The 27,763-nt window shown below is 37.7% G+C and overlaps 1 protein-coding gene across 2 annotated transcripts in view; it reads left to right on the top strand.

Annotated features, from left to right (window-relative positions):
* Positions 1-27,763, top strand: part of LOC104602729 (P-loop containing nucleoside triphosphate hydrolases superfamily protein) — a 59,497-nt gene that overhangs the window by 18,452 nt on the left and 13,282 nt on the right. For both annotated transcript variants that reach the window (XM_010266511.3, XM_010266510.3), the window contains exons 5-9: positions 11,647-11,823; positions 13,529-13,917; positions 19,266-19,446; positions 25,313-25,435; positions 25,551-25,667. In XM_010266511.3, coding sequence (XP_010264813.2) covers positions 11,647-11,823; positions 13,529-13,917; positions 19,266-19,446; positions 25,313-25,435; positions 25,551-25,667 — 987 coding nt within the window. The remainder of the gene's footprint in view (positions 1-11,646; positions 11,824-13,528; positions 13,918-19,265; positions 19,447-25,312; positions 25,436-25,550; positions 25,668-27,763) is intronic.

Here is a 27,763-nt window from a genome sequence, read left to right as displayed (position 1 = left end):
ATACTTCCTTTGGGAGATAAGAATCCCATCCTTGGATCGAGCTACTTCTATGCCAAGGAAGTATCTTAGTTCCCCCAAATCTTTAATCTCAAACTCTGTATGGAGGAAAGATTTTAGATCATGAATTCCTGAAACATCATTACCAGTCACTACAATTTCATCTACATATACAATGAGGTATACTGCCAGAGGTCCACTCCTCTTCACAAAAAGAGTATGATCAGACCGTGTTTGCACATAACCAAAGTTAACAAGTGCTGTTTTAAATCTCTCAAACCTTGCTCTAGGGGACTGTTTTAGTCCATAAAGGGATTTTTTCAGCGTGCATACCTTTCCTTTCATATCAGTTCCATACATCCCTGGAGGAAGAGACATATAAAGCTCCTCATGTAATTCACCATTTAGAAATGCATTATTCACATCCAATTGATAAAGGGGCCAGTCAAAGTGAGCAGCGAAAGATAGAAGAATCCTCACAGATGTCATCTTGGCAACAGGTGCAAAGGTCTTCAGATAATCAATCCCATATGTCTGTGTATAGCCTTTTGCAACCAGCCTGGCCTTGTACCTTTCAATGGTGCCATCAACTCGATATTTGATTGTAAAGACCCACTTGCAACCGACTAGATCCTTCCCTTCAGGCAAATCAACCACTTCCCATGTGTCATTCTTGTGTAGGGCATCAATTTCAGACCTCATAGCATCCCTCCATTTTGGAATATTAAGAGCTTTTGACACAGACCTGGGAATAGGGTTAGAAGCAAAGTATGAAGGTGAAAGCAACCTATAAGAAAGGTGCTTGGAAATGCAGTGAGCAGTGCACTTCCGTTTTCCTTTCCTAACAGCAATGGGAATATCAAGGTCAGGGAAGGATGACTCCAAGGGTGCTGAAACTGTACCTGTTGTCTCATCTGTGACTGGAAATGTATGAGGCTCATGTGTTGTAGGAGAAACAACCTGCTCATTTCTGGATCTTTGCCTTTGATACACCTTGGGATTGAGGATAGGACGATGAGGTAAAGGTGGAAGAACACTGGGACAGGGAGAATGGAACGACTGATCCGCCCTTGATTCATTTGAAAGAGAAGCAGACTCATCAAAAAACTCAACTGGGACAGGAAGAGGAAGAGCAAACACCTGTGACAAATCCTCCCCCTGTGGACAATGTCCTTCCGGAGAGGAACCATAAAAGGGAGAAAGCTCATCAAAGGTGACATCCATTGAGACATACCGAGTGCCAGTCTTTGGATCAAAACAACAGTAACCCTTCTGTGTGGGGGAATAACCAAGGACACTTGGAACGTGTACATAACAGGTGTTGCCAAAGACACGAAGAGGAATAGGAAAAAGGTCCTTTCCGGATGAAGGAGATTGAAGGGAGACTTAAACCCTAAAACCTTGGATGGCATACGATTTATAAGGTAGGTGGCAGTGAGAACGACATTACCCCAAAACCTTGTAGGAACATGTGAGGCAAATAAGATACTTCTTGCAACTTCTTTAATATGCCTATTTTTCCTCTCAACAACTCCATTCTGTTCTGGGGTCCTAACACAAGAGCTTTGATGAATAACCCCCATGTCAGAGAGATAGCAGGATAGGTTATTTTTAAAATATTCTTTTGCATTGTCAGATCTGAAAATTTTAATCTTGGTATCAAATTGGGTTAGAACAAATTCATGGAATTGTCTTACAAGTCTTGGAACTTCATCACGGGATTTCATCAGGAATATCCAAGTGAACCGAGAAAAGTCATCAATAAACAAGATAAAATATTTGTAGCCACCCATGGAGGGTAAGTGGTAAGGCCCCCACACATCAGAGTGCACAATATTAAAAGGAAAAGATCTTTTATTGCTCAAAGGATAATTGTTTCTACAATGCTTTGATAACTCCCAAGACTCACAATGAAGACTGGACAAACTAATTCCCTTAAACAGTTCAGGGAATAGATGAATCAAGGCAGAAAAAGACAGATGACCCAAACGACGATGACACAACATAATCCGACTAATAGACTCTGAAGAAACAGACCTGAAAGCAACATTCCCAGGATGATCAATGCATTGTCCCAGAATATCAAGCAGGTATATTCTGTTCGCCTCATGACCACTCCCAATCACCTTCTGAGACTTTATATCCTGAAAAACACAGTAGGAAGGAAAGAAGGTTACACAACAGTTTAGTGACTTAATTAAACTACTTACAGACAACAAATTTGTATTTAGTCTAGGTACATGAAGGGCAGAAGGTAGGAACAAGGAATCTGTCCCTTGCCAGAAATAAGGGCAAGTGAACCATCAGCTAAAGTGATTTTATCACGTTTAGAAAGCAAGTCATATGAAACAAACAAGGTAGAAAGGTTGGTCATATGATCAGAAGCACCTGAGTCAATAATTCAAGGGATCTTAAGATTACTTGAAGTGGTTGCATGATTGGCAGAAGCCCTTATACCTGAATGAGCAAATGCTGGAGAAGTTGAATTTCCTGAAGGGTTGGAAGAAGAAGTCACATCCTCTAGATGACTGATCATCTTCCCAAACTTCTCATATTCTGCTTTCATGGCTGCCAACTGTGCACAAGCAGACATCTCTTCAGTATAGTACTTATCACTATCTGGCCCAACAGCCACATTTTTACTTCCTGTCCTTTTACTATCATGTTTTTTCTGAAACTGAATGTGAACAAGATCAGGATGTAATTTCTAGCACTTGTCTCTGGTGTGCTTCGACTTTTGCAGTACTCACATACAACTTCTTTCTTTCCTGAGCCACTAGATGTCCCAACAACACCTTTGGATTTAACCCCCATATTCGCAAAGTGATCACTAATACCAGCCCCTTGAACTTGGACAGCCCTTCTGTTCTCTTCACTGCTCACCAAAGCATAAGCTTGTGACAATGAGACACTCTCCTTGGAAATAATATTCTGTTTTGTGATATCATATTATGGGTTTTGTTCGGTTAAGAACTCAAACACCATGTTCCTTTCAACCAGTTTTCTGTAGGTCTCTGCATCATTGGTGGTGTCCCAAGTTACAGCTTCTATTAGGTCAATTTCTTGCCACAGAGACTTCAGGGTTGAGAAGTATACAGCTAAAGGTTTCTCCCCTTGCCTTAAATTCTTCACATCACTTCTCAATTTATAGGCTCTAGCCACATTTAGTTTTTGGGAATGGGTTTCTGCTACGCTGTCCCAAATTTCCTTTGCTGAATTCATCCATAGGTAGTGTTGACTAATTTGTGGCTGCATTGAGTTCACAAGCCACCCAATGACAGTGTAAGTTTCTTGCATCCACTTCTCGTAGGATGGATCATCTTCTGGGGGAGCCTTTTTGCTCCCGGAAATAAACCCCCACTTTCCTCTACTACATATATAAATCTTTACCGGTTGTGACCATGCCAGATAATTAGTTCCATCTAGTTTAACTGTGGTCACAGTCAATAAAGAATCACCTGGAGTCCCCTGAACCTGTCCATATTCAGCACCATTATTGTTTTCAAACTCTGAGGAGTTCATCATGTAAACACTTCAAATATGATTTCAGATGACTTCTACAAGTGTACTGAATGAGGATGAGCAAGGACTGAGTTCAACCAACCTCAAGACAACAATACACAAGGCCAAACTACACCCGGAAGTTGTAAGAACCAAGACTGAAGCAGAACCTTGGTTCGACCTTCAAGAAGTAGTCAGAAAACTTCTAAGCACTGTGCACTCAATCGAAGTTCCTTTTCTAATCAGGGACTTCTAGGTAATCACCAAAAAGTAGCCAAGAAGAGTAAATACCAGTCCGTATTGATGAAGAGGCCTTTTTACAAATACCATGTGGGCAATAGAGAAGACCCCACTGTCAAAGGTGAAAAAAACCTCAAGAACGGTCCATACAGGCCCCCAAAACACAGCCAAAAAGAAGCAACAATTCGCAGCCCTGAATCCAAGGATGTTTCGGCAGTTTTGACAGTCCAAAAAGGAGTGAAAACAACCCAGAAATCTCTGGGTTAAACCAGATTAAAAGACAACCGAATAGCTGTACAAAAACAACCTAGAAATTTCAGACACTTCAACAGTCCAAACACAGAAAAATAACCCAGAAATCTGAGCACAACTTACAATATTTAAGCTTCAAATCAGAAACCGAGCTGTTTCCCTTTTTTCTCTGATTCTTCCTGGCCACCGAACCACTTCTCCAAGAGATTTGAGTCTTGGGCACCTTCCAATGACCTCCAAGAATTAGGCAACACGAGCTGTAGCTTCCAGCCCTAGAATACTGAAGTTCAGGTCTGCTCTGATACCATGAAGAAAGCTGAAGAAAACAGACCTTGAGAGTTCGGCAATGAGGGTTTTGAGAGTGAGAGTTTCGAACATTGCTCTCTCTCAACACCCTAACACTATTTTATTAAGATAAATTTGAATAATTATAAGGAGGCCCTTAGTTGGGCAAGAAATTACAAAGAACATAACATAGAAAGGATGGGCCCGGAATAAGGCCCATTACAGAAAAGAACATAAACAGTAAGAAAGAATAAACAGCCTATGGGCCATTTGGCCCATCTTCTCTACAAAAGTAAAAGGTGACCCCTGAATAACAAAAATCTTACAATGCACAAAACAAACACTCCCGATTCACCCTCTATTTTGCTAGGTAGTCAGCTAAAGCATTTGTTGACCTCCTAGACCAATACACTTTTGCATCCAGCTCCCTTGTGAGGCTCAATAATTCCCTTACCCGTTGTCTAAGGGACCACGTCCCCAAACTGTTTGATTGCAGCCACCCTACTACTAATTTTGAATCCCCCTCCACTTCCAAATGTTGGAAACCCAATTGCTTGGTCCATCTGAGCCCCTGGAGGAGCGCCAAAACTTCAGCTCTAAGCGAGTCCCCCACACCTATTGGGCTAGAATACAGAGCTAGGATTTTTCCTTCTGCATCTCTAAACACACCCCCTATTCCAAAAGGTCCAACGTTCTCAATAGAGCTGCCATCAAAGTTTAGTTTGACATGACACTGCAATGGAGGGGACCAAACTGCTTGTATGGTAGGTGATGAAGTAGAAGATCTTGCTAAAATATCCCAGCCTCTAATCAAATCATCTATAGAGACATCCTTGAACAAATCAAGAGTTTTCAGCCAATGTACTGCCTAGTGTTTTAAAAGCGCAAGGCGCAAAAAAGGCGCAGGGGTCAATTTGCGCTTAAGGCGTGCGCCTTTTTGATGCAAGGCGCAAAAATAAAAGAAATGCTAAAAAATAAAGAAAAATGTCAAAAAATTAAAAAACATTAAAAAAATTAAAAAAAATTAAAAAAAATTAAAAAAATTAAAAAATTATTAAACATAATATTAATAAAAAATATAAACTAAAATTTTAAAATAATGTTTTAAAAAACCTATTATCTAAAATTAAAATACATAAACATAAGATGTAAAGCATATTCAAATGAGAATTTAAAAATAACATCAAACATGTAAAACATTTTCAAGCATGTAAAACCTCTAATTTCTTTTTTCACTCAATTGCAATACTTCACATACCTAATGTAATGTAAAATATATTACGTTTCTGATTCTATGAGTCAGCTTTGTGCCACGCCCCTCGAGGCAAGCCCAAACAAGTCCACGTTAGGTTTTAAGTTCTTAGTTTTCACCCAAAAAATAATGATTTTATAGTTTTAATTGCTTTTTAAGAAGACATTTTATTAGGATGAATGAATGAACAACATTACCATATTAGGGGTTCTTCGCTCGCTCACCGAAGCTTTAAGAACCCCCAATTTGGTAATATTGTTCATTCATTCATCCTAATAAAATGTCTTCTTAAAAAGCAATTAAAACTATAAAATCATTATTTTTTGTGTGAAAACTAAGAATTTAAGACCTAATGTGGACTTGTTTGGGCTTGCCTTGAGGGGCGTGGCACGGGGGTTCGGGGGCGAAGCCCCCAGCCTAGCCGTTATGTTCAAAAGAAACTAAAAAGCACCAAATTTTCAAAAGGTGCACGCCTGGGCTGAGGTGCAAGGTGCATCAAGTGTGCGCCTTTTGAAAGGGCTGCGCCTAGGACCTAGGTGAGGCGCATACCCCGAAATGTGCCTCGCCTGTGCGCCTAGAGGCACACCTTTTAAATCACTGGTACTGCCTTGATGGTGATCCCTTGAATAACTTTAGGAGCTGATTTTTCTTTCCCTTGGAAAATTCTATTGTTTCTCTCTTCCCATACTGCCCACAAGATAGCTGCCCTCGTTGTTCTCCACATCACCCTTCCTTTCTTCCTAGGTCCAATACTTCTTCCTCTACGACGACCTCCCTGACTCTCGACCTCCACTGTGGCCACAAGTACGGTTAAACATAGGACCACCTCGGTTCCCTGGAAATCCACAACCACCTCCACCACCTTTGTTTCCACAACCTCCCCCTCTTGTCACCACAAAACCAAACCTGTCCAAGAGAGAGGAAGACTCTGTAGGATCAATAGAAATCCTTCGAAGACGGGCAAACACTACCTCAAGAGAGGGGAGAGCAGACCCACCTAATATTTGTGCTCGAACAGGTTCATATTCAGCCTTTAAACCCACTATAAACCTTGTCACATCAAGTTGCCCTCGCTGTTGTTGCTGAACTTGAATATCCGGAGTCTGAGGATGATACACATTAAGCTCATTACGGAGGTTTCTCATGCTTGCATAATATTCTTCCAAGCTTTGATTACCTTGCTTCAGGTTAAAGTACTCTTGGTAAAGTTGATAAAGTCTAGTGGTATTATCTTGGTTGGAATAAAGTTTCTTAGCATGATCCCAGATTTCCTTAGCTGTATCCAGGAACATAAAATTCACACTAATTTTAGGTTCCATGATATTCCACAACCAGGTCATAATTTGTGCATCATCTTGTTCCCAATCACTAAACCCTAGAGAATCAGAAGAGGGTTTCTCCTCTCTTACATGTTTCACCTTTTTCTTGGCTCTTAAAAAACCTCCACAGATTTAGCCCATGGAGCATAGTTCTCACCATTTAATTTGATAGAGGTCATTTGAACATTTAAGTAATCAGGAGAAATCATAACACCTATTTTATTATCATTACCCTCTCCAGTAGATGCCATCATAACCAATTCACCTGACCCCACAAAGAATTCACTATGATAAACAAAAGAGTCACCCTCTACTATTCAGCACTACACCACGCACCACACAATAAAATATAGTTATGTCCACACTACTGCCGTCATAAGTTCAGCACTTGAAAACCCTACTATCAAAGCACATATCCAGGTATAAACAGAAAAGAAAGAGGTTCATATGCATACCTACCAATCCACACTGCCACATGAATGAAATCCAGCCCAAAAAGAATGAACCACACTCCACTATTAGTCTAATAGGAATTTCAGTTCACACTTGTCCACAACCAGTCCCCTTTGTACGATTGAGTAAGGGCATATTTAATTCACCACCACAACGGTCACCACCACAGCAACTGGAGGCATATTTACCTCCAAGAAGGGAAAACGATCACTCCTTTTTTGGTCCCTTATCGATCCTCCAATCTGTTTAAAAGTTACTCCAAAAAATATTCTGACATGGCGACCTCAGGAGGACGAAGGGTGATGAAAGAAGATTGAGTTCGAAACTGGTTTCTTAATGCTCTGATACCATGTGAATAGATTGATTATCCCTAGTTTAGTTCTAGGTCTGAAGCATGTAAGAAGAAGAGAAGAAGGGGAAAGAGAGAAAGAGGAGAAGAAAGGGTTCGGTCCAGGAGAAGTCACTTCACCCAGCGGACCCACTTTGTATTTATATTCTATGTGTTGGATTACAAAAGACAAAGTTGTCCCACATTAAGTATGGGGCACACAACTTAAACTCAGACAAAATACACTATTCAACCTTAATTATATAGACAAAAGACTTAAAACCCCTGTACTGTCGATCCTAACAGAATTGTTTGATGGGCCAAGTTGTGGCATTAATGGGATGCTTTAATAGGGCTCTCTTGGGTGTTTGCTTATCACTTTTCTATGTATTTTCTTTTTATCTTCTAAAAAACTTTATTAATCCACTGACATTCAGATTGCCAGGATGAACCCCATCATACACCACCAAATATCCCTACCCTTAACCAGAGACCACTGAATCTGAATTAAAGTCTTCTCAAGTTTATAATTACAGGCCTTGCTCTCATTTTTGTTGCCCCTACTTCCCTTTGCCTATTCTCCCTCTCTTCTGATTTGGTTCTAACCATTCATAGTGATCCATCCTAGTCATTGTTATCAAAATCAACGACTGATTTCTCTACTCTACCTCTTTGCCTCCAATCTCTGTCCATCTAGTTCTTCCACTTCATTGTTCTGCACACATGATTCAAAGTAGCAAGATAGTTATTGTAGATTCATTCCAACAACTATGTTTCTCAAAAGTCTAGGAACCCATACAATTGCTTCTGACACCACAATTTCCTGGCATCTAAGATGTCCACTCTTCTATTAACTTGGACATAGTAAAGGGAAGAACTATTGTAAAAGGTTTCTACCTGAATTATTGTACATTTTAAGAATTCTCTTTTTTTTGAAGAATCAATAAGAAAGAAAATTTATTAAAAGAAAAGGTTACATCCTATCACATTGGTTGTCTAGATGACACACCAACAACATCAAGTACATACTTCAATTACATGTCCAGAACATTAAACTGAGAATGCATCTACATTACAAGGCTGTAACTCAAGTGAATTCCAGAAATTCCAATAAATCAACTTTGAAGACTTCTGAACTCCAAATTGTCACAACCCCTCCTGACAATCCCGAAGCTTGTAGATCCACCCATTCTGCACCCTCCTCTCCCCAAATATCCAGTTTCAATCTCAAGTCAAAACTTTCCAGTTTTGTTTCCTGCAACAATACCACATCTGGTTTGATGTTTCTAATTAGATTTCTTACCATTTCCTGTCTTTTCCATCCCATAAACCTCTCACGTTCCAACTGAGACTCTTCCCCTCCCCCCCACTATCCTACTCCTCTCTACTCGTTCTCGTCCAAATTTTCCTCTTCTTCCTCTTCCTCGTTCCACCCCTTGTTTTTCTCTAGGATTTTTCTTTTTCTTTTCTTTCTTCTTCTGCTCGAATTTCTTGAATGCTATTTTGGCAAAGTCTTCCCCTCCCCAAAGACTAATCCAAGTGATTTCCCAATCTGAACCTCCCTCTCTACCATCTTTTCTATATTTACCTTCCCATCTTGTATTACCTCTGAATCAGTTTGAACAATTTGAGGGGAGTGCACAATTACCTCCTGTCCTTCCCCCTCCCTTATTTTGTTAACTTCATTCCTTTTCCTTCCTTTCCCCTCTTCCTGACTCTGTAGTAGACCCGATTGTCTCCTTTTCCTATTATAAACCTTGTTTTGAGATTCTCCTCCTTCCTCCCCTGCCCTCTGTCTTCTATTTGTCTTTGTTTTCTCCCTTTCTCCTCCTTTTAAACTCTCTTCACCCTCACTAATCTCCTTATATAATCCTTCTAGTAGAGGAGTGTCCGGTACGAAGTATTGACTCACCTCCTCGGATCTTAGAGTCAAATCAGTATAGATGGAGTCACAATTTTTTCTTCTTACCTTCCCCCCTTCCTCTGCTCCTTCCTCCGAAACAATATTTTTTGGAGAAGAGATATGCTCCTCTCCCTGTTCGAAGGAACTTCCCTGCGACCCCGTCACTTCTCCTTGTCTGTCATTAAAATTTTACTCCCTATTATGTCCCTTTTCTTTATGCAGTTCACACTCCCTATGGCTCGCCTGAGCAAGACATCCATCATCTACTTTCTTCTCTCCTACTCCTCCATCTTTTCTCCTCGCACTGTGGGCTTTTTTTGCTGTCTCTGTCTTCTGGGATTGGAGCTCTTCCCCTGTTCTTGGCAGCCCTCTCTTGTCTTCTTGACCTCCCTGTCCTCTTTTCTCTCTTTCATTATCGTATCTCGTCACTACCTAGATCCATTTCTCCTCTTCTTTTCCTTCTGTGAGCAGTCGATCTGTTATTAGACTATCAAACTTCTTCTCATTCAGCCAAATGTATATTTTTCCAGAAATGCCCCTCTTTAGTCCCTTCTTTTTAAATCTTGCCCTTGCTTTAAGATTAACTGCCAACCTATTTAGACTGTTAAACTTCTTTAGGTCAAGCTCTCTTTTACCGGCTGGCACCGGTTCCTCTCTCTCTAGCTTCTTCCCCTTTTCTTTTGATGTAATTCCTATTTTATCCCCTGACCCATCGACTCCCACCCATTTCTTTTTTTTTTTTTCAATTCTTCTCTCATCCCCACCGTCCATTTGTAGCCTTCCTTTCATTGCCTTTTCCAGCTCAGCATCTTCTTCCTCTTCTCTTCGTCTCTTCGACTTCCCCTTCTTCTCCATCCTCTCCTCTGAACCACCGGTTGAGCTCTCTTCTTTCTTCTTCCTCCCCGATTCATCCTCCTTCCTCCGTTCTTCCTGGAAACTATTTGCCTCTTGTTGCTCTATTATCCTACTAAATGATCCGTCCATCCCTTCCACACAGTCTCAGCTCGTAGCTTTCTCCAGCAAATACCAGGCTTAGAGCTTGAGGGATTTCACTCACATCTTCCACTTCCACCAAAATTCTTGTCACATCTACTTTCTCCCATTTCCTATTTCTGTCATCACACCAAATCTGGTTTCCACATGCTGCTGCTGTTTCCTCAAATGTTGTTATACACCAGGCATGAAGAGGTATCCCCACTATGCTTATCCACGTCGCTCCCCTCCTCCTTTTCTTCACCTTTCCGGCTGCCGGTGTCCACCATCCCAGTCTTAAATTGAAATTTCTTTCCTTTGTTCTCTCCTTCAAAACCTACTCTGTGAAGTTTCTATTCTTGAACATAATTAGCAACAGTTCTGCGTTGAGCTTTCTCACCCCCAAAACCTTCTCTCTTCCCCATTCCAACATCGCCCATTTCTCAAACTCCTTAGTTTCCACCTCTGTACCTACAATTCTTCCTACCAGACTTGCACGAAGCACTTCCACCGTTTCCTTCCACTTCCCAGTCTTCTGCACATCCACTACCACCTTCCACACCTCCATCCTCAAAACATTGAGGCATTCTGTATCTGGGTCCCACAATCCTGCACCTAGTGGCTGCACATAACAAAGGACACATTGAGCAATTATTTTTCTAGCATCACAGAGAATTGCATGTTAACATAATGTCTGGCCATAAAACTTAGACTTCATCATGCTAAAGGTATGATTTGGAATTGCTTCTAGTTGGCAAGTCATACAATCATGCATCTGGTGACTGCTGCATTATAAAGTATGAATTCAGCAATTATTTTTCATGCATCACATAGAAAGGCGTGTTTATGTAAGTTACAGTATACCCCTTCTACAGTCATAACAGTTAACAATTAGATGTCATCATGATAGAATGTAGAAACATGATTTGTTATTGCTATCTTAGTTGACTAGATGCCAGCTTTAGATTTCTGGGTTCATCTCTTTATGCTTTTTCACAAATATGCATCATTGGCACTTGCTGTTATTCATAGAACTAAATTGTTTTTTGATTTTTTATTTGGGAAAAGTATTGTTTCTTTTATCTTTTTAATTTTTTGCTTTTTTAAAACCATTAATATAAACCCTCAACCTTTTGGTTTTCAGGTCACTGATCACCTCAAGGAAGTTGCCAAAGTCACCAATATCAGGATAATTCCTGTTGTGGGTGGCATGTCAACAGAAAAGCAAGAGAGACTTTTGAAGAGAAAGCCTGAGATCGTTGTTGGGACACCAGGAAGGTTATGGGAACTTATGTCGGGAGGGGACGAACACCTTTCTGAAGTTAGTACTAGTGAATGTTTTTCATATTGAGCACTCATTCAAATAGTAGTCACTGTTGCATGAAAATTTGCTATGTATATATAGTTCCTTCATGTATGAACAAATTTGATGAATCCATGCTAGTTAACAGAAGAAAGAAATACAGATGCATAAAATATGTACCTGCAACTTAAAATGTATTTATTACTCCATTGTGGATCTTGATAATCCACTTGGACTCATGAACATAGTAGCTAGGTTATTTGGATTTGTAAAATAGATTTGGAGAAAGCTTATGATACTGTAGATGGGGTTTCTTTGGAAGAGGTGATGAGAGTAATGGGTTTTGGTGAAAGATGGAGAGAATAAGTGTACTCATTTTTGTCATTGGTATCCTTTTCAGTTTTGGGTGGGTTGTAAAGGGAATTCTTTCAAGTGTCTAGAGGCATAAGGCAAGGAGATCCTCTCTCCTCACTCCTTTTTGTGCTAGTAGTGGAGGTCCTAGCACAATACTGAAAACTAGTGAAAGCTCAAGGTTAATAGAGGGCTTCCAAGTGGTGGAGGATGGGCCGTCCATAATAGACACACTTACAATATGCTGATGATAAATCGGTGTTTATTCTGGCGCTCACAGGGGTTTCATGTTTAGTCATTAGTGATAGCTTTCTTCCTGTTTACCTTTTTGAGTTGTAATTTCTGTGTACACTCATGTACCTCCTGCCTTTTGAATAAAGTTACCATCTTTTTCAAAAAAATATATTGGTGTTTACTAATGCTTTGGTAGGTCAAGCCTTGAATCTTAGAACTGTCTTAAAATATTTGAAGCCTCTAGGGCTAAAGATAAATTTGAACAAGAGTTTGATGATAGGGGTGGGAGAGATTGACATTGGGCTTCTTTAAAAGTGTGTTGGTGCTTTGGGTTGTCAAATAGGTTACAGAAGATTCAGCGGTGCTTTCTCTGGGAAGGAGGTAAGAATGTGAAGAAGATTTGTTTGGTCAAGTAGGATAAGGTGTGCAGGCCTAGGAAAATGGGTGGAATGGAAATGAGGAAAATAAGAAACCTAAATAAAGCATTGTTGATCAAATGGTCATGGAGATTCAGAAGGGAGATGGATGCTCTTTGGAGGAGAGTAGTTCTAAGCAAGTATAAAATGGTAAAAGCTAGTGAAAGCTTGAGGCATAAAGCAGGGAAATCCTCTCTCCACACTCCTTTTGTGCTAGCAGTGGAGTTCTTAGTGCAATGCTGAAAGCTACTGGAAGCTTGAGGTTAATAAAAAGAATCACATTACTAACAGATGGTACAGTGCAACAGCAGTGTAGATTATGAAGATTGAAGAATTAGGGGAATCAAGTAGTCTAAAATGATTGACAGAATTACACAAAATGCACATGTTAAGGAAGGTCTTTAGTGGTGTTTGAACAACATAATACGAAGAATTATAAATCAGAAAGACTAATCTAAAGGATATCCTCCCCATTTTAGACACTTCCTTTTTACTCCTTTACTAGATGGGGAATCTGCAATAGTATTGGAAGACTGAAGCACCCAAGGAAGGTTTTCAAACTTTCCAAGAAAATTATTTGTATTGTATATAATAATTTTATCATTTTGCATACTGGAGTTACAAATTGTTTATTATATACTGATACTTCTTAGCAGTTTGTCAGTGGCATTCATCACATTGATTAAATGCTGTTTCTTATGGGCTTTTGTTTTTTCTCCCAGTTGCACTCTTTATCTTTCTTTGTGTTGGATGAGGCTGATCGAATGATAGAGACTGGGCATTTTCACGAGTTGCAATCTATTATTGACATGCTTCCTATGACTAGTGGCTCTGGAGGAGAGAATTCCAATATGACAAAGAACTGTGCAACAGTTCCGAACCTCCAGAAAAAGAAAAGGCAAACATTTGTTTTTTCTGCAACTATAGCATTATCTGCTGATTTCCGTAAAAAGCTAAAACGTGGAGCACTTAAATCAAAAAAGTCCATGCTTGATGGGATGAACTCTATAGAAACTCTTTCCGAGCGAGCAGGAATGAGAGCTGATACTGCTATTGTTGATTTAACAAATGCTTTGATAATGGCAGATAAACTTGAGGAGTCGTTCATTGAGTAAGCTCTTTTCTATCTGGTCTCAACCAGCTAAATAGTGGATGGAAAGATTTGATATTTATTCTTCTCCAAGGGAATTATAATTTATGATACAAGTTGATATGGTGGATACCAATTCAGTTTTAGGCTTTTCATATGTAGATCTTTGAATGTCCATTTGGTTTATCTATAAACTAAATTATTTCTTACATTTCTGTGGGTTGATATTGACTTAAAGTTGCAAAGGTATTGTCTCCTGGAGAAGCCTAATGATGCTAACTCTATTATGCTCTATCGTTGTTCTAAAATAGGTATCTTCTGTGTTCTAATATATATATATAGGTCATATGGCTTTAACTAGAACAGATTGGAAAAACAGGACGACCCCATATAGTTGGGATAAGGCATGGATGATGATGATGATGTCATACTTTAAATTTGAAGTGCTTGATTAGTTTGAAATGTGGCTCATGAATGGCTTGAATGATTCACCATTTTGACTGTCTGACTTGATGGTTTTCTAATCAATCAAGTTAACAGGTTATTCAAATTTGGGGTAAAACAAATCTGCTATTGTCTCTGGGTGATGTGTCAATCAGTTCGACCATTTTGAGGCAATGGTGAGTTGCAAATATTACTTTTTAAGTTTTATCTTCCTCATTAATCACCCAAAGCCCTTCTTTTTCCCCACGAAGGCCACCATTAGATCTGAAACTTATAGGACCCCTATCATGTCCTACCTCAATTATCCTCCCAAAAATTGGAGCACAAGACTTCCAACTGTCTCATTGAGAGTTTTGGGGATGATCACCTGCTTTCACAAGAATAAATAAAGTATCATTCTAATTGAAGCAAAATACGTAGTTAAATTTTGATCAGCTACTAGCTGCGATGTACCTCTCCTCACTCTAAGGTGTGGATCTCACCACTTTCAGTATAAGCTATAAGAATTCAAATAAACTCAATATGTTTTTGCACTTTATGCATTTATATTGACACCATTGAGGTGGCCAATCCTATTAGAACTAGGAAAAAAACATTATAGAATTGTCATTATCATAAGAAAACTCATTAACTCCTAAACTGCAGAAGCTATGACTGAAATTTTAAGCATAACTTACCTATCAAAAAAAAAAAAAAGTAAGCATAACTCCCTCATCAGGGAGTTGATTGGAGAGTTTTTTATGTTGGGTTTCTATTCTTGAGATGGATTGCACATCAACTAGATGGCATTGTTTGCTTTTCCTGTTATTTTGTGTTTTTATTAACTTGTAGGTGAAGAAGGTGTGGGGGAATAACCATGCTGGGCCAGTTTTCGGGTGTATGATTATAAATATAATATGTTAAATATGTTTTATATAGGGCTGTTCATAAGAATGCCCAACCTGATCAAACCGACCAACCCGGACCGACCCAACCTGAGTTGGCCGGGTTTTCATCAGTACCGGTCGGTTTCGGGTTGGGAAAATATATAAACCGATATATCGGGTCGGTTTCGGTTTTCCAACCCGACCCGAACCGAACTAGTAGACTAGTTCAGTAGTTCCTAGTTTGAGTAGTTTCCTACTTAACTATAACTAGTCTTCTACTAGAACTAGAAGGCCCATTAGGCAATTACAATTAGAATAGGCAATCTATCCTAGTTTCTAACTTTCTATAATCTTTTACACCAAATAGGCAACCCATTAGGCAATTACAATTAGAATTCAGTTAGGTGTCCTTTTGTACAATTATAATATTTGTATTTATAATATACTAATCGGGACCTGTGCGATGCACGATAACAATTGAGAAAGGAGCTTTATGACATTTCCAATTAAACGATGCTCATCTAAGTCCAATTCAAGCATTCTTTTTTTTGGGTTATGTTTAGTTTATTTATTTGATCACAATTCAAGTATTCAAGTTGCACTTTAGTGAGAGTAACTAATTTCCTTTGCTCTAGATAAATTTGTATTATTATTTTTGGTATCTTAATGCTAAACTATTTATTAATTTTTAAAATTTTATGGTTTGTAATTATTTTTGTATTATTTTTAGGTAACAATATTTTTTTAACAAGATTTTTTTTGTTTGTAATTATTTTTGATTAAAGTTGGTTAAGGGTAAATTTGGCATTTAAAGAAAATTAATGGATTACATCAACATTTTCTATTTCGAATGCTAACGGAAGGAAAATATCTATTCCTTTTTTCAAAACAATATGGGTGGTTTTTGCTATTGTTAATTAATTTTTATTATTTTAAATGGCTTATAATTTTTATGATGTTTTATCCAATGTGTTCAACTCATCATTTACTTAGATGGTTAAACCCTTCGAATCATCACTCGGCCCTATTCTAATTTTAGGTTTCCTAAAACCTACCATTGATTTGGTCAAAACCCGTTCAACTTAGGTGGTTGAACCATTGACCCTTTTGGTCTAGTCATTTGGTCATGGGTTACAATATACAATGTATTGAAAACTTCTAGAGGACTTAACTTTGAGCTCAGTTGTCTGATTGGGATGATCTTTTTTTATTCACAATCTTTGCAACCCAACTATACAAAAAAAACTCTTTTTTGGTCTCAAATTTCAATTTTTGGCTCTTTTATTTATAAAAAATTAAAAACTAAAATAAAAAAGTACAAAATAATATAAACACACAAAATGTAATTATATTATATCATACTATACATATACAAATGGATGATGTCATGCTTTGATTTGTCCAACCCAGACAATCGAACCATTGATCTGTGACCCAGAGGCAAAAACTATTCAGCCTCCAAGTTGGTTTTATTTGTTGAGTGAATTAAATAATATTTATTCTGAAATATAAATTACTTAATTAATTATCTTTTAAATTGAAGTAGATTATTTAGCCTAATAATATATCATTGAATATCTCCATTTCAATATAATTATTTTTTATTGATAATTATAATTTAATATAAATATGTCTAATGCATATAAAATTATAGTTAAATTAAAATGGATATAGATATAGATAAAGTTAATGAATTTTGGGCAATTTAATGGAGTAATGAAGAAGAGAGAGAGTTAATGGCATAACTAATGAGAAGAGATAATTAAAGTAGTTAATGAGAAAGAGGAGAGGGAGTTAATGGTGAGTTAATGAGAGGATATAAAAGTCTTAAAGCTTTTTGGCCACTTGAGTTATTTTGCTCAATCTTAAAATGAGAAAAAAAAATCAAGAAAACCAGAAAAAACATTAGTGATTCTCAAAAGCAACCAGGAAAAAAAAAGATAAACGATTTTCAGAATAACCAGGAATCATGAAAGTGCCAGCTTGTCACGTTCCATTTTAATATACAGATATAGATAAGTAATTGCGGGCTGGGCCTGGACACAAAACATTAGACTCAAGCCTAGAAATTTCTGGGCCATGCTGGGCTACAAATGGCCACTCCTAGTTAGGGAGCTAAGGAGATCCATAAAGGAGCAGGGAACAAGGAAATTTACTAGACTCAAGCATGCTGCTCATAATTCTCCTTTAATATAAGAATTCATATGGAATATCAGAGGGTTTTAAGAGTTCCTCATCATAGAGTGCAAGGAATGTTATGCTGAAAAATAGGGTTGCCATTTCTTGGTGTAGCATTTTTCCGATAAAAGGGCTCTGGGGGAACCTTGTACAACCAAGGGTGGAAGCATTTGCTTAGCTGCTTCATCACCTGAAATTAAGAGGCTTTCATGTGACAAGTTTATGTTTATGTGCAAGAAGCTTGAAAAGAATGTTTATCATTTCTTATCCACTGTAAGGTGGGCAACTGAATTTTAAATGCCAAATGAAGAATGGTGCTGTCAGTTGAAATGCCGTATTCAAGAGAAACCTGAATTGATTGGGGGGTGTCCCCACTCCCCAATGATGGAACTGCTACAAAATCTCAATAGCACCCAGGTGGTCCTAAGAAGTGAAGATAAAAGAATCTGGACCGGGATAAATCTGGCTTATTCTCAGTCAGATATTTTTATAAAAGCTTAACCACTAATGCGAAGAATGATTTCCCCAGCAACAGAGTGGCAGATGTACCCTCCAAAGTGGATTTCTTTGTCTTGTCTGCTACTTCAGATATTATTCTGACTAGAGGCAACCTGGTGAGATAAGGAATGGAGGTTGCTGATACAAGTTGTGTCTTGTGTTGGGAAAATTTGGGGACTATTGACCACCTGCTCTTATACAGTAAGTTCTCCAACAGTGTATGGACAAGAATGGTAGGTCTGTTTGCAATAAGAAGCTGCTTGCCTGCTTCAGTTCTAGAGATTAAGGGATGAGATTTAAGAGGTCCGAGTCTGAGTAAACAAGGGAAGGTAGCATAAGGTGTAATTCTGGTAGCAGTATTGTGGTCAGTTTGAAAGTAAAGAAAGAAGTGTATTTTTTAAAACAAAGCAAGTAAAATAGAAGAGGTTACTCATAGTGCTATGTGGAAGGTACTATCTTGCATGGTGTTTGGCACTGGATTCACAAGCGTTCTGTTTCACAAGTGAGCCCTGATTCACAAGTGTTTCGTTTCACCTGTTTTTTTGGAAAAACACAAAAAATCAGGGTGCAGGCTGACTGGGCATTTAAAGTGATTTGACTTAACAGTATAATATATTTATAATGGCAACTGCGTGACATCTCAGAAACGTAGTTAGCTTTTTCAAATTTCAATATGCAATGTCACCAGGGTGATTTAGTATCACCAAGGCAATTCAAGAAACGCCACTTTGACGTTTCAAGAAACCCCTCCTTTCCCGAATTCCAAAGCTAATCATTACAAAAATGTTTCTTTTTTTTTTGAAAAACATGATTGCCAAATGCTATTTTCTTGCCTATTCCGTTTAATTGCTGATGTGGCACGCATGACACATCAGCAGAAACGGAACGCTTGTGAAACGCTCCGATGCCAAACACCCACTTGGTTGTCAAGTAACAAGCGTTTAAAGGCAGAAATACAAGTTCTTATTTTATTTTTAAGATTTTTTTTTTAAACACTCTGGGTATGATTACATAGTGTAAAGTGAATAAAGCTGTACATTTCCATGTACCGCAATTAGTTGTATATGGACTTTTTGCCTTGTGAGATTAATACAATATATTACTTTACCTGTTTCAAGAAAAAAAACATATATATTGAGCTTAGTAGCAATTCAGATAAACATGTTTTGACATGTACAACAACAAAAATATTTGTGCATGCTCATGTTTGTATCAGGAGAGAAGGAAAAAAGAATGTGGTCTACTTCTTGTAACAACATGAAAACTTAACTTTAGGGACATGAAACAATATTCATCTGTAACAAAATTCACTTTTCTTTTATTCTTGTTATTTAAGGGACAAAATTATATTCATAGCATATTACTAAAATGTGTTGTTTACAGATGCAGGGAAGAAGATAAAGATGCCTATTTGTATTACATTTTGAGTGTTCATGGGCAAGGCCGAACAATTGTATTCTGTACATCAATTGCTGCTCTGCGCCACATTTCATCTCTATTACGCATCCTTGGAACAAGTGTTTGGACCCTTCATTCGCAAATGCAACAGCGAGCTCGACTGAAGGTGCTTGATTCATTTCTTTGTTGGCTTGTTTCCTCTAGTTATATCCTATGTAAGAGCATAGTTTTATGATATTATGTTTTAAGGAGGTTGCAACTTGCAAATAGTTCGCGTATTTCAAAGCATTTATGTTAGTCATGAAAAAATGTTGGTACTAGTTGAACTAAGCTCATTTTGCAATCCTGCTACCAATTATTAATTTACCTGCATCCTTCCAAACCCACCTAGGGGTGCCCATGTCAATCTAGCATGGATTTTTTGTTAATGTAAGATTCTTGTTGGATATGAATAAACTGAGCTTATTTCAAAATTATTAAAAGTAGCAGAAGTATATCTTAAGTTTTTTTTTTTGAGAAGTATATCTTAAAATTGAAATAAAGCTTTCTTGTTGTTAGCTACAAATATAGTTTTAATGTGAATACCCCCAAAGGTGTTAATCAGTTGGTTGTTGAAGCAAGAGAGAATTTGATGGTTGTGAATACCCCCAAATATATCAGTGAATATCCCGATTCTATATCTCAATAAAATATTTATTTTTCTATTGCTGATCAAGAAAAACAAGGCTTAAGGTAAAGGACAAAAAGGAAAATGGGGCTGTCCAGTGCCCCTAAGGATCTTTTGTAGGAATTATACAAAAACACCCTCAGCTTGGTACGATATTTCCTAATATGGCTCATTTGAAAAATGGATTCAATTTTTTTTAGTATTTTCTCTTGTAAACCAGCCTTGGAAAAAGAACTTCTAGCTCTGTTGGTGATCAATAGTGTAACTTGCTTTGGATTGTCCCAATAGTTCAACATCATCTTACTTCTCCTTATTCCTTGTGAAAGAAATACCTCTTAATGAACACTAACAAACTACAATCTTCCATCACTCCATCACTTGCCTTTCTAAATTCTTTTAAGGCCTTTAGTTCACAGTTGCATAATGTGATTGACTGATGTAATAGGGAATATATCTCATCACTAGAAACCACAAACAGGTAGACACACACATACATAAGCAGAGGGGTGTACTAAGTTTATATATGTACCATAGATTCTCATTTTATCAATACTTTGGCTTGTTAAATATTTTCCTTTGGAAGAGGAAATAATGCCCCCATATGAAATTGTTGACTTTTCTAATAATTTGTTATAGTTGATTTTTACATATATTTTAATGAAAAATGTTTATATTATGTACCACAGATTCTCATTTTAACTAGGACTGCTACCAAATAAAAAAGTGTTTTTTTAGAAAAAGAGTAACTGAATTCATTAGAAGACAAGTACATGAGAAGATGTACAACATGGAACCTAAAGGATAAAAATAATCCCTTTGAACTCCAGCCTTAGCTAGGCCATCAGCTACAGTATTTAGCTGTTAGACAGTTATGCCCTTAACTCTAATCAGATTGATGTATCTTTTGACATTTATTGTAAATGAATAAAAGTACATAATTGATTCATGTCATTGTGGTGTGTTTCTGTGTAATACCCTTAAATTGGACACTTATGAGACTCGTGTTAGTTTAGAATCTTCACAGTTGTTAGATAGATCTGGGGAGATTTATCCTACCAAGGCTGACACTGATGTGCTGCCAAGTTGGTTGGGGTGGCTTGTCTCAACTGTCAGGGTGAGACCTGAGGTACATGCAGTGTGGGTTTTCTTGAAACTCTGAACTGGACCAAATTCTAGTATTGCCCTGGACCTTGGAGACAGATGGGCAAAATTGGAATGTTACACCTGACTCCTAGACTCAAATATGGTACTGCACTAGGTGTTGGATTGGGCTGTCTTTGATATGCCAATCAGTGAGATCCTTAGAGGGGGTCAAAACCTAGGTATGTTGGGACAGTCTGAGAGTTCTTCTAAGTGGGTGATCATAGTGACAGGATCAGTCTCTTTGTCGGGCAAAGTGAATGATCGGGGAATGCACTCTCTCTGATGGAAACCTAAACTGCTGGCAGTTGATTTCAACCGTTGAAATTTGTTTTTGCAAAATATATTTATATAGAGATATACTTATATATATTATGGTTTCAAAATGTTTGCAAAATGTTTTAATTCCCGGGATCCATGTCAGTAGAGAGTGCAGCACTGTTCCTTGCAGCCGAGGGAGAGGTCCTCTCTTGTCGGATAGTGTTTAATCATTATGGGCTGAGAGGTTAAGTGTAAGACCATTGAGGGTAATACCTGATGGGCTAATCTTGCATCTGCCACAGTCCTTGGGTTTTCATAAGGTGACTGGACCCAAGGACCATTTAGTGTAAATGTTGGGCCCATTAAGAGCCCATAGTGATGGACTCAGACCGGGCTGAACCCATGTGGTTGATGTTTAGATCAATGTTTGGGTCCCACGCCATACAAAGATAGCCAATTGGGCAGCATGTTAAGGGGTAAGTGAGCACATAAGCTTAATGGGCCTAAAGCCCAATTCGAACTGGACTTAAGTTAGTTAATTAAAAGGAGGCAAGATAGGATTTATAATTTGATTAGGATTAGCTAAAGGATAAGACAGGATTAGATAAGTCTTATCCATTCAAGAGTCCAGATCAAATATCAGATTTGGATTAAGGAACGCTCTCCTAATTAGATTAGGAGGCTGATCTTGAGAAGGCTATAAATAAGGGGGCGAATTCCTCAGTTACACAACACAGCAACCTGCAGAATTCTCTCCTATTCTTGCCATCCCTACCCAGTTCGATCTCCTCTTAAGGAATTGATCAAGAAAAGTTCTTGATATTGTTTCTTGGCTGAAGAAACAATCTGAAATCGTGCTCACCAGCCCTTGTTCGATTCTTGCTGAAGGATCTTGGTTCTTATTGAAGAGCCATCTTGCTGATCCTGCTTCATTACACACTGTGCCATCTTCGGTGGAAGCGGGTTTTGATATTCTCCTTGGGCATGGACACCTTCATCGGGAGTTACTGCTACTTTGTATCAGGTGTATCTTTCTTTTGGTTTCAGATCTGGTTCGGTTTTGGATTCAAGAACGACCCTTGAAAATACAATTTTCTAAAATAGGGAATGTGATTCCCAGATGGAAGAGAGAGAAAATTTTTGAAATTTCGCCCAACTTTCCTACAGGGTTCGGGCATCCTTATGATGGATCTCTCATCCCTTTCATTAGCTCCCTAGGAGTCTAGAACAAGTTTACATTTCATAGAAGATAGAATATCTCTATTTTAATTGCTAACGAGTTTTTTGAGGCCCAACAAAGATTAAGAAAGAAAGCAGTTGTGGTTAAATTGGATGTGGAGAAAGCCTATGATCTTGTGGTTTAAGAGTTTTTAACTAATATCATGAGAAGTTGTGGCTTTGGGGAGTTGGGGTATAAATGGATTAGAGGTTGCGTGTGATCTAGTCAATTCTTGTCAATGGTTCAGTGATTAATGGTTGGTCAGTTGGGAGGGATAGAATTCAGGTAAGTCGCCTATAATTTGGAAATGATATCATAGTCTTTTGCGATGGGTCTCCAATTTGAAGATTAACTGGAATAAAAGCTTATCGGTCGGCATTAATGTGCAAGAAGATGTGTTGGGGATATGGCAGGTTATTTGGGTTGTGAGAAAGGAAACCGGCTGATCAAGTATCTAGGATTACCCCTTGGTGACAATCTTAATTCTCTAAGTTTTTGGACTCCAGTGGTGGAAAGGTTTGAGAAGAGATTAGCTGGGTGGAAGAGAAATTACATTTGTCTAGGTGGGAGAATAACTTTGATCAAATCTACATTAGCTAATCTTCTTGTCTACTTTATGTTGGTTTTTAGCATGCCCTAAGTTGTGAGTAAGTTGGAAAAAATTATGAGAGATTTTTTGTGGGAACTTGGGGAAGGGAAGAAAGTTCATTTGCTTAGATGGGAGAAGGTGACGAAGTTGAAAATAGAAAGGGGGTTGAGGACATAGTTGTCAAGATGCCTAGGCAACCACAGGGCACCCAGACGCCTAGGCAATGGAATCTGAAAGCATAAAATCTAAAGATCCCTACTCCTAAGCTATTTTATTAGTTTTTTATACTTACCAACATACCTGTATACTACTTATTAGCAATAAAACCATTCAAATAAGTAACTAACTATAAATTTCATATAAAAACATAAAATAACATCATAAATACATCATTTAAATATATTAATTTCAATGTTTAATAACCTGTATTGGGCCAAAAAAGGAAATGCAGCGAAAAAAAGAGAAAAGTAAGGGGGCTCTGCTTTGTTCCCCAAAAAAATATTTCTTAAGGGTATGAAGCCCCTTTTTTTGTTCCAAAATCAATATTAATAAAAAATAATGCAAAAATACAGGAAAAAAATAGAAAGTTGGGGTGCATCCCTGCTTAATAAGAAGAAAAAGAAGAAGGGGGCAGAGCCCCTGTTTCTGAAGACAGGGGCTAGAGCTTTGGCCTCAATTCTGAAGACAGCTTCTTGGTGTTTCAGAAATGAAACTAGGCATTTTAAATGGTTTTCAAAGGATATGCAGATTGAGGTTCATTGGGTACATAAATCAACCAACAGCCTGGTTGATGGTTTGGCAAAGTTGGGAGTTAATACTTTATAGACAACAATTTTTTTCGGCTATGCAAGGGATGGGTGAGATAGCAGAGGCTATTTGATTTCTATTTGATTGTAATCACAACTTCTTGTTGTATCTTTTGTGTTTTCTAATTAATGAATGAATCTCTTGTTGCTGATCAAGAGAGTTCCTAGATCAGCAAATAGTTTCACTCACACCCTAGCTAAGGAGTGACTAAAGACTTAATTTACTGGGGCACATAATACCCACCAGTGTGAGCTTGTCTTACACTGCAAATCCCAAGCCTAAATAAAGGAGGAATGTTGTGTCAGGTTGGCAGCCAGCATTAGAACTTTTTTTTCAAACTCCTATGGACATGGATCCTCAAATATCTTATGTTGAGATGAATGAGTGAAAAAATAGAAAGGACAGGGTCAGAAATGGACTCATTTGATCAATAAAAAAGGAAATTAATTCATTTGAAGGAACCTAGGAGTAGCTCAAATAAGTGATTAGATGATGGAAAGTAGACCAAGATGATATGATCATGTGCAAAGAAGGCCATCTATAGCATCCGTAAGAAGTGATCTGTTACAAGTTGAAGGTACTAGAAGAGCTTGGGGAAGACAAAAAAGGACATTGGTTAAGGTAGTAAGATATGGTTTAAGGGCTGGTAGTATTTAACAATAGGTGTAGCAAATGGCAAAACAGGATGGTAGTAAGAAATGATTTAAGGTCTCATAATTTAACAATGGATATGGCAATGGCAAAACAGGCTTCATGTAGCTGGCTCCATATAGTTGGAACAAGGCCTGGATGATGATGATGATGATGAATACTTCTGGGGTAGCTGGCTCCATATTGTAATTTTTTTCTATATTTTGAATTGTCTGTATGCATGGGGAGAGTAGAAAAGGGATAACCCTTTTTATATTTGGAGGGTAGGGCTATGACCCATCCCCTTTTATCATGACTTTATGTTGTACTTGTTAAATTCTGATCAGTTACCCAAAAAAGGAAAAGAAATTAAAAAAAATAATAATTCTGTATAATAACCTGCATAGTGCATGGATCTCTTGGAACTCTATACAGTACGCGGGTCATGAGTTGTGACCCAAATTTAGATATGCAAGGGGCTTTCATCATCATCATCATTATTATTTTTATTTTGGTATAACCATACAGTGAAATTTTATCATTGCTTATCAAAAAAGTAAAACAAAAACAGAAAGAAAATGGAAAAGGAAGCATCTTTAACATGTAATTGGCTATCAGACAATCATTTTATAGTCCATGGTCCATGTCTCAATCTGCTTCATTGTTGGCTTCGTTTGAGTACTTGAGTTTTATGTTTGCTTTTCCTCATGCTTATCCAGGCAATTGATCGCTTCTCTGGAAATGAACATGGTACACTTGTTGCTACTGATATTGCAGCAAGAGGTCTTGATCTTCCTGGTGTTCGAACTGTTGTTCACTATCAACTTCCACATTCAGCAGAAGTAAGTGGTTTAAGGGGATTTTGCGTGTTCATTTATAAAAAAGGGGGGATTTTGCTTGTTATGTTACATTTATCGTTTCTCAATTTATCTAATTAAGCTCTATTTGACCTTTTAGGTTTATGTTCATAGAAGTGGAAGAACTGCTAGAGCTTCTGCCGATGGGTGCAGTATTGCACTAATATCTCCAAGTGATGGATCAAAATTTGCTTCTTTGTGCAAATCATTTTCGAAGGTGTTTTTTTATCAACAATTTATAAGCATTTTTATTAATATTAGAAAAAAATGGAATACAAGATAGCATGTGCCAGTGCACCGTATTTAGAGTTGATTTTTTAAGGAACTCACAAAAAGTTCATGGAATTACTGATTAAAAAAAGTTAATGGAATTGTGACAATTAAATCATACATACTGCTCCTTCCAATTGTGCCATGGACCACTTAAGTTCTTACACGGGACTATCAATTGGTAATCCTTCTTGGGGGGATAAGAATCTTTTCCTTATAATTGATCTTTTAAACACTTTGTATTTTATGGACCTTTTGTGATTCCACATCCCTTAATGCTGTTTGGTGCTTTGTTTTTAACCCATTAATGAGATTTCTAATCAGTGGTAAAAGAGAAGTCTTAAGGCTAAGTTTGGGGGTGCTTATTCAAATAAGAACTTATTTTGGACCGGGATGACCCCAATAAGCACTTATTTGTGTTTGGGAAATAAGCATGAGCCTGTGCTTCTTCCTGGAAATAAGCACTTATTCAAGAAGCTCAAAATTTGAGCTTATTTTTAAGTGTTTATTCATTAAGTGCTTATTTCTTTTCTTGCCCATCTTGGTCAACCACGTCATCACAAAGAAAATGCAGTTCTCAAAAATATTTTCTAGTTTTTTGGTGTCTTAGGAACATAGTTGAAATTCAATCTTCTAGAATTCACTATTCTTATAAAAAAACAAAATATTATTTATAGTAACTTTAGGAATTACTATTTATAATAATTTTTTATAACTACTATTTATAGTAAATTATGACATTAGTTTTAGTAATTTCTGGTTTCTTTACATTAAATTAGTTTTAGTAGAATTAATCAACTATTATTAGATTTATTTTGGAGTTAGACTAGGAGTTTAGATAGTAATATTGACAGGAAATTTTTATTTTAATTAAGGTCTAAACACAAATAGGTTGCGAGTATGAGAGAGAAACCATACTTAGTAAGTGCACAAGACTCCTGCCAATTTTAGTAAGTGCACAAGACTCCTGCCAATATGGGGTCTGGGGAGGAATTAGATTGCGAGTATGAGAGAGAAACCAGCTAGTTTAAAGGTAAATGTTGGTTTCAATAGAATTATTTACAACTAAAAATAAGAAATATCAGAAATATTAGAAAATTTGTACAAATTTACTATAAAAATTATATAAGTACCGGTGAAAGTGGAAAACCAGCTAGAGAAGATTATGAGGAACTTCCTTTGGGAACCAGGAGACACCAAAAGAGACCACCTAGTGAAGTGGGAGGTGGTTTCTAGAAGTAGAGATGAAAGAGACCTATTAATAGGAAATGTTAGGCTAAGAAACACAGCATTATTGGGGAAATGGTTATGGAGATTGCCATTGGAACATGACAGACTTTGGCATAGAGTGATTATTAGCATTCATGGATTGGCAGACAATGGTTGAGATGCAGGAGTCGACCCTAGGGCTTCCCGATTCTCTCCCTGGAAAACTATTTATGGTATTTTACCTTCATTCCTTCCTTACGTCAAATTTGATGCTTGTGCAGGAAATAAAGTGTTGTTTTGGGAAGATGCTTGGGTTGGAAACATTCCCCTTAATGAAAGGTTTCCTTCTATTTATTCACTTTCTGAAAATAAAAGAAAAGTGACCTCTTCAGTTTTTACTGATAACTCTTGGGACTTGGGTTTGAGGAGAGGTCTAAGGGAGTCGGAAATGACAATGGTGGATGAATTAATTAACCTTCTAGGGTCAACTTACCTGGACCAATCTTGTTTGGACAGTAGAATTTGGAAACCTTCCCCATTTGGTGTGTTCACTTGTTCCTCCTTTTTTGATATCCTCATTCAATCATCAAACCCTGTAAGGAGCTTTCCTTCAAAGGAGATTTGGTGTCAGCCTGTACCCCCAAAAATTAGGGCTTTTTGTTGGGAGGTGGTTATCCAAAAAATCAATACTCTAGATATGTTGCAAAGAAAAAGGCCAAATGTTTGCCTATCACCCCATGTTTGTAGCCTATGCTTGGGATCTGGTGAGACGATCACACACCTATTTGATTTCTTGTCCATTTGTTTGCTTTATTTGGACTTGGTTCTCTTCTA

Source organism: Nelumbo nucifera, chromosome 1 (genome assembly GCF_055504915.1).
Source record: "Nelumbo nucifera cultivar China Antique chromosome 1, China Antique-T2T, whole genome shotgun sequence".
Classification (NCBI taxonomy): domain Eukaryota; kingdom Viridiplantae; phylum Streptophyta; class Magnoliopsida; order Proteales; family Nelumbonaceae; genus Nelumbo; species Nelumbo nucifera.
Note: the sequence above shows the minus strand (reverse complement) of the source record. Positions and strands in the feature narration are given on the sequence as shown.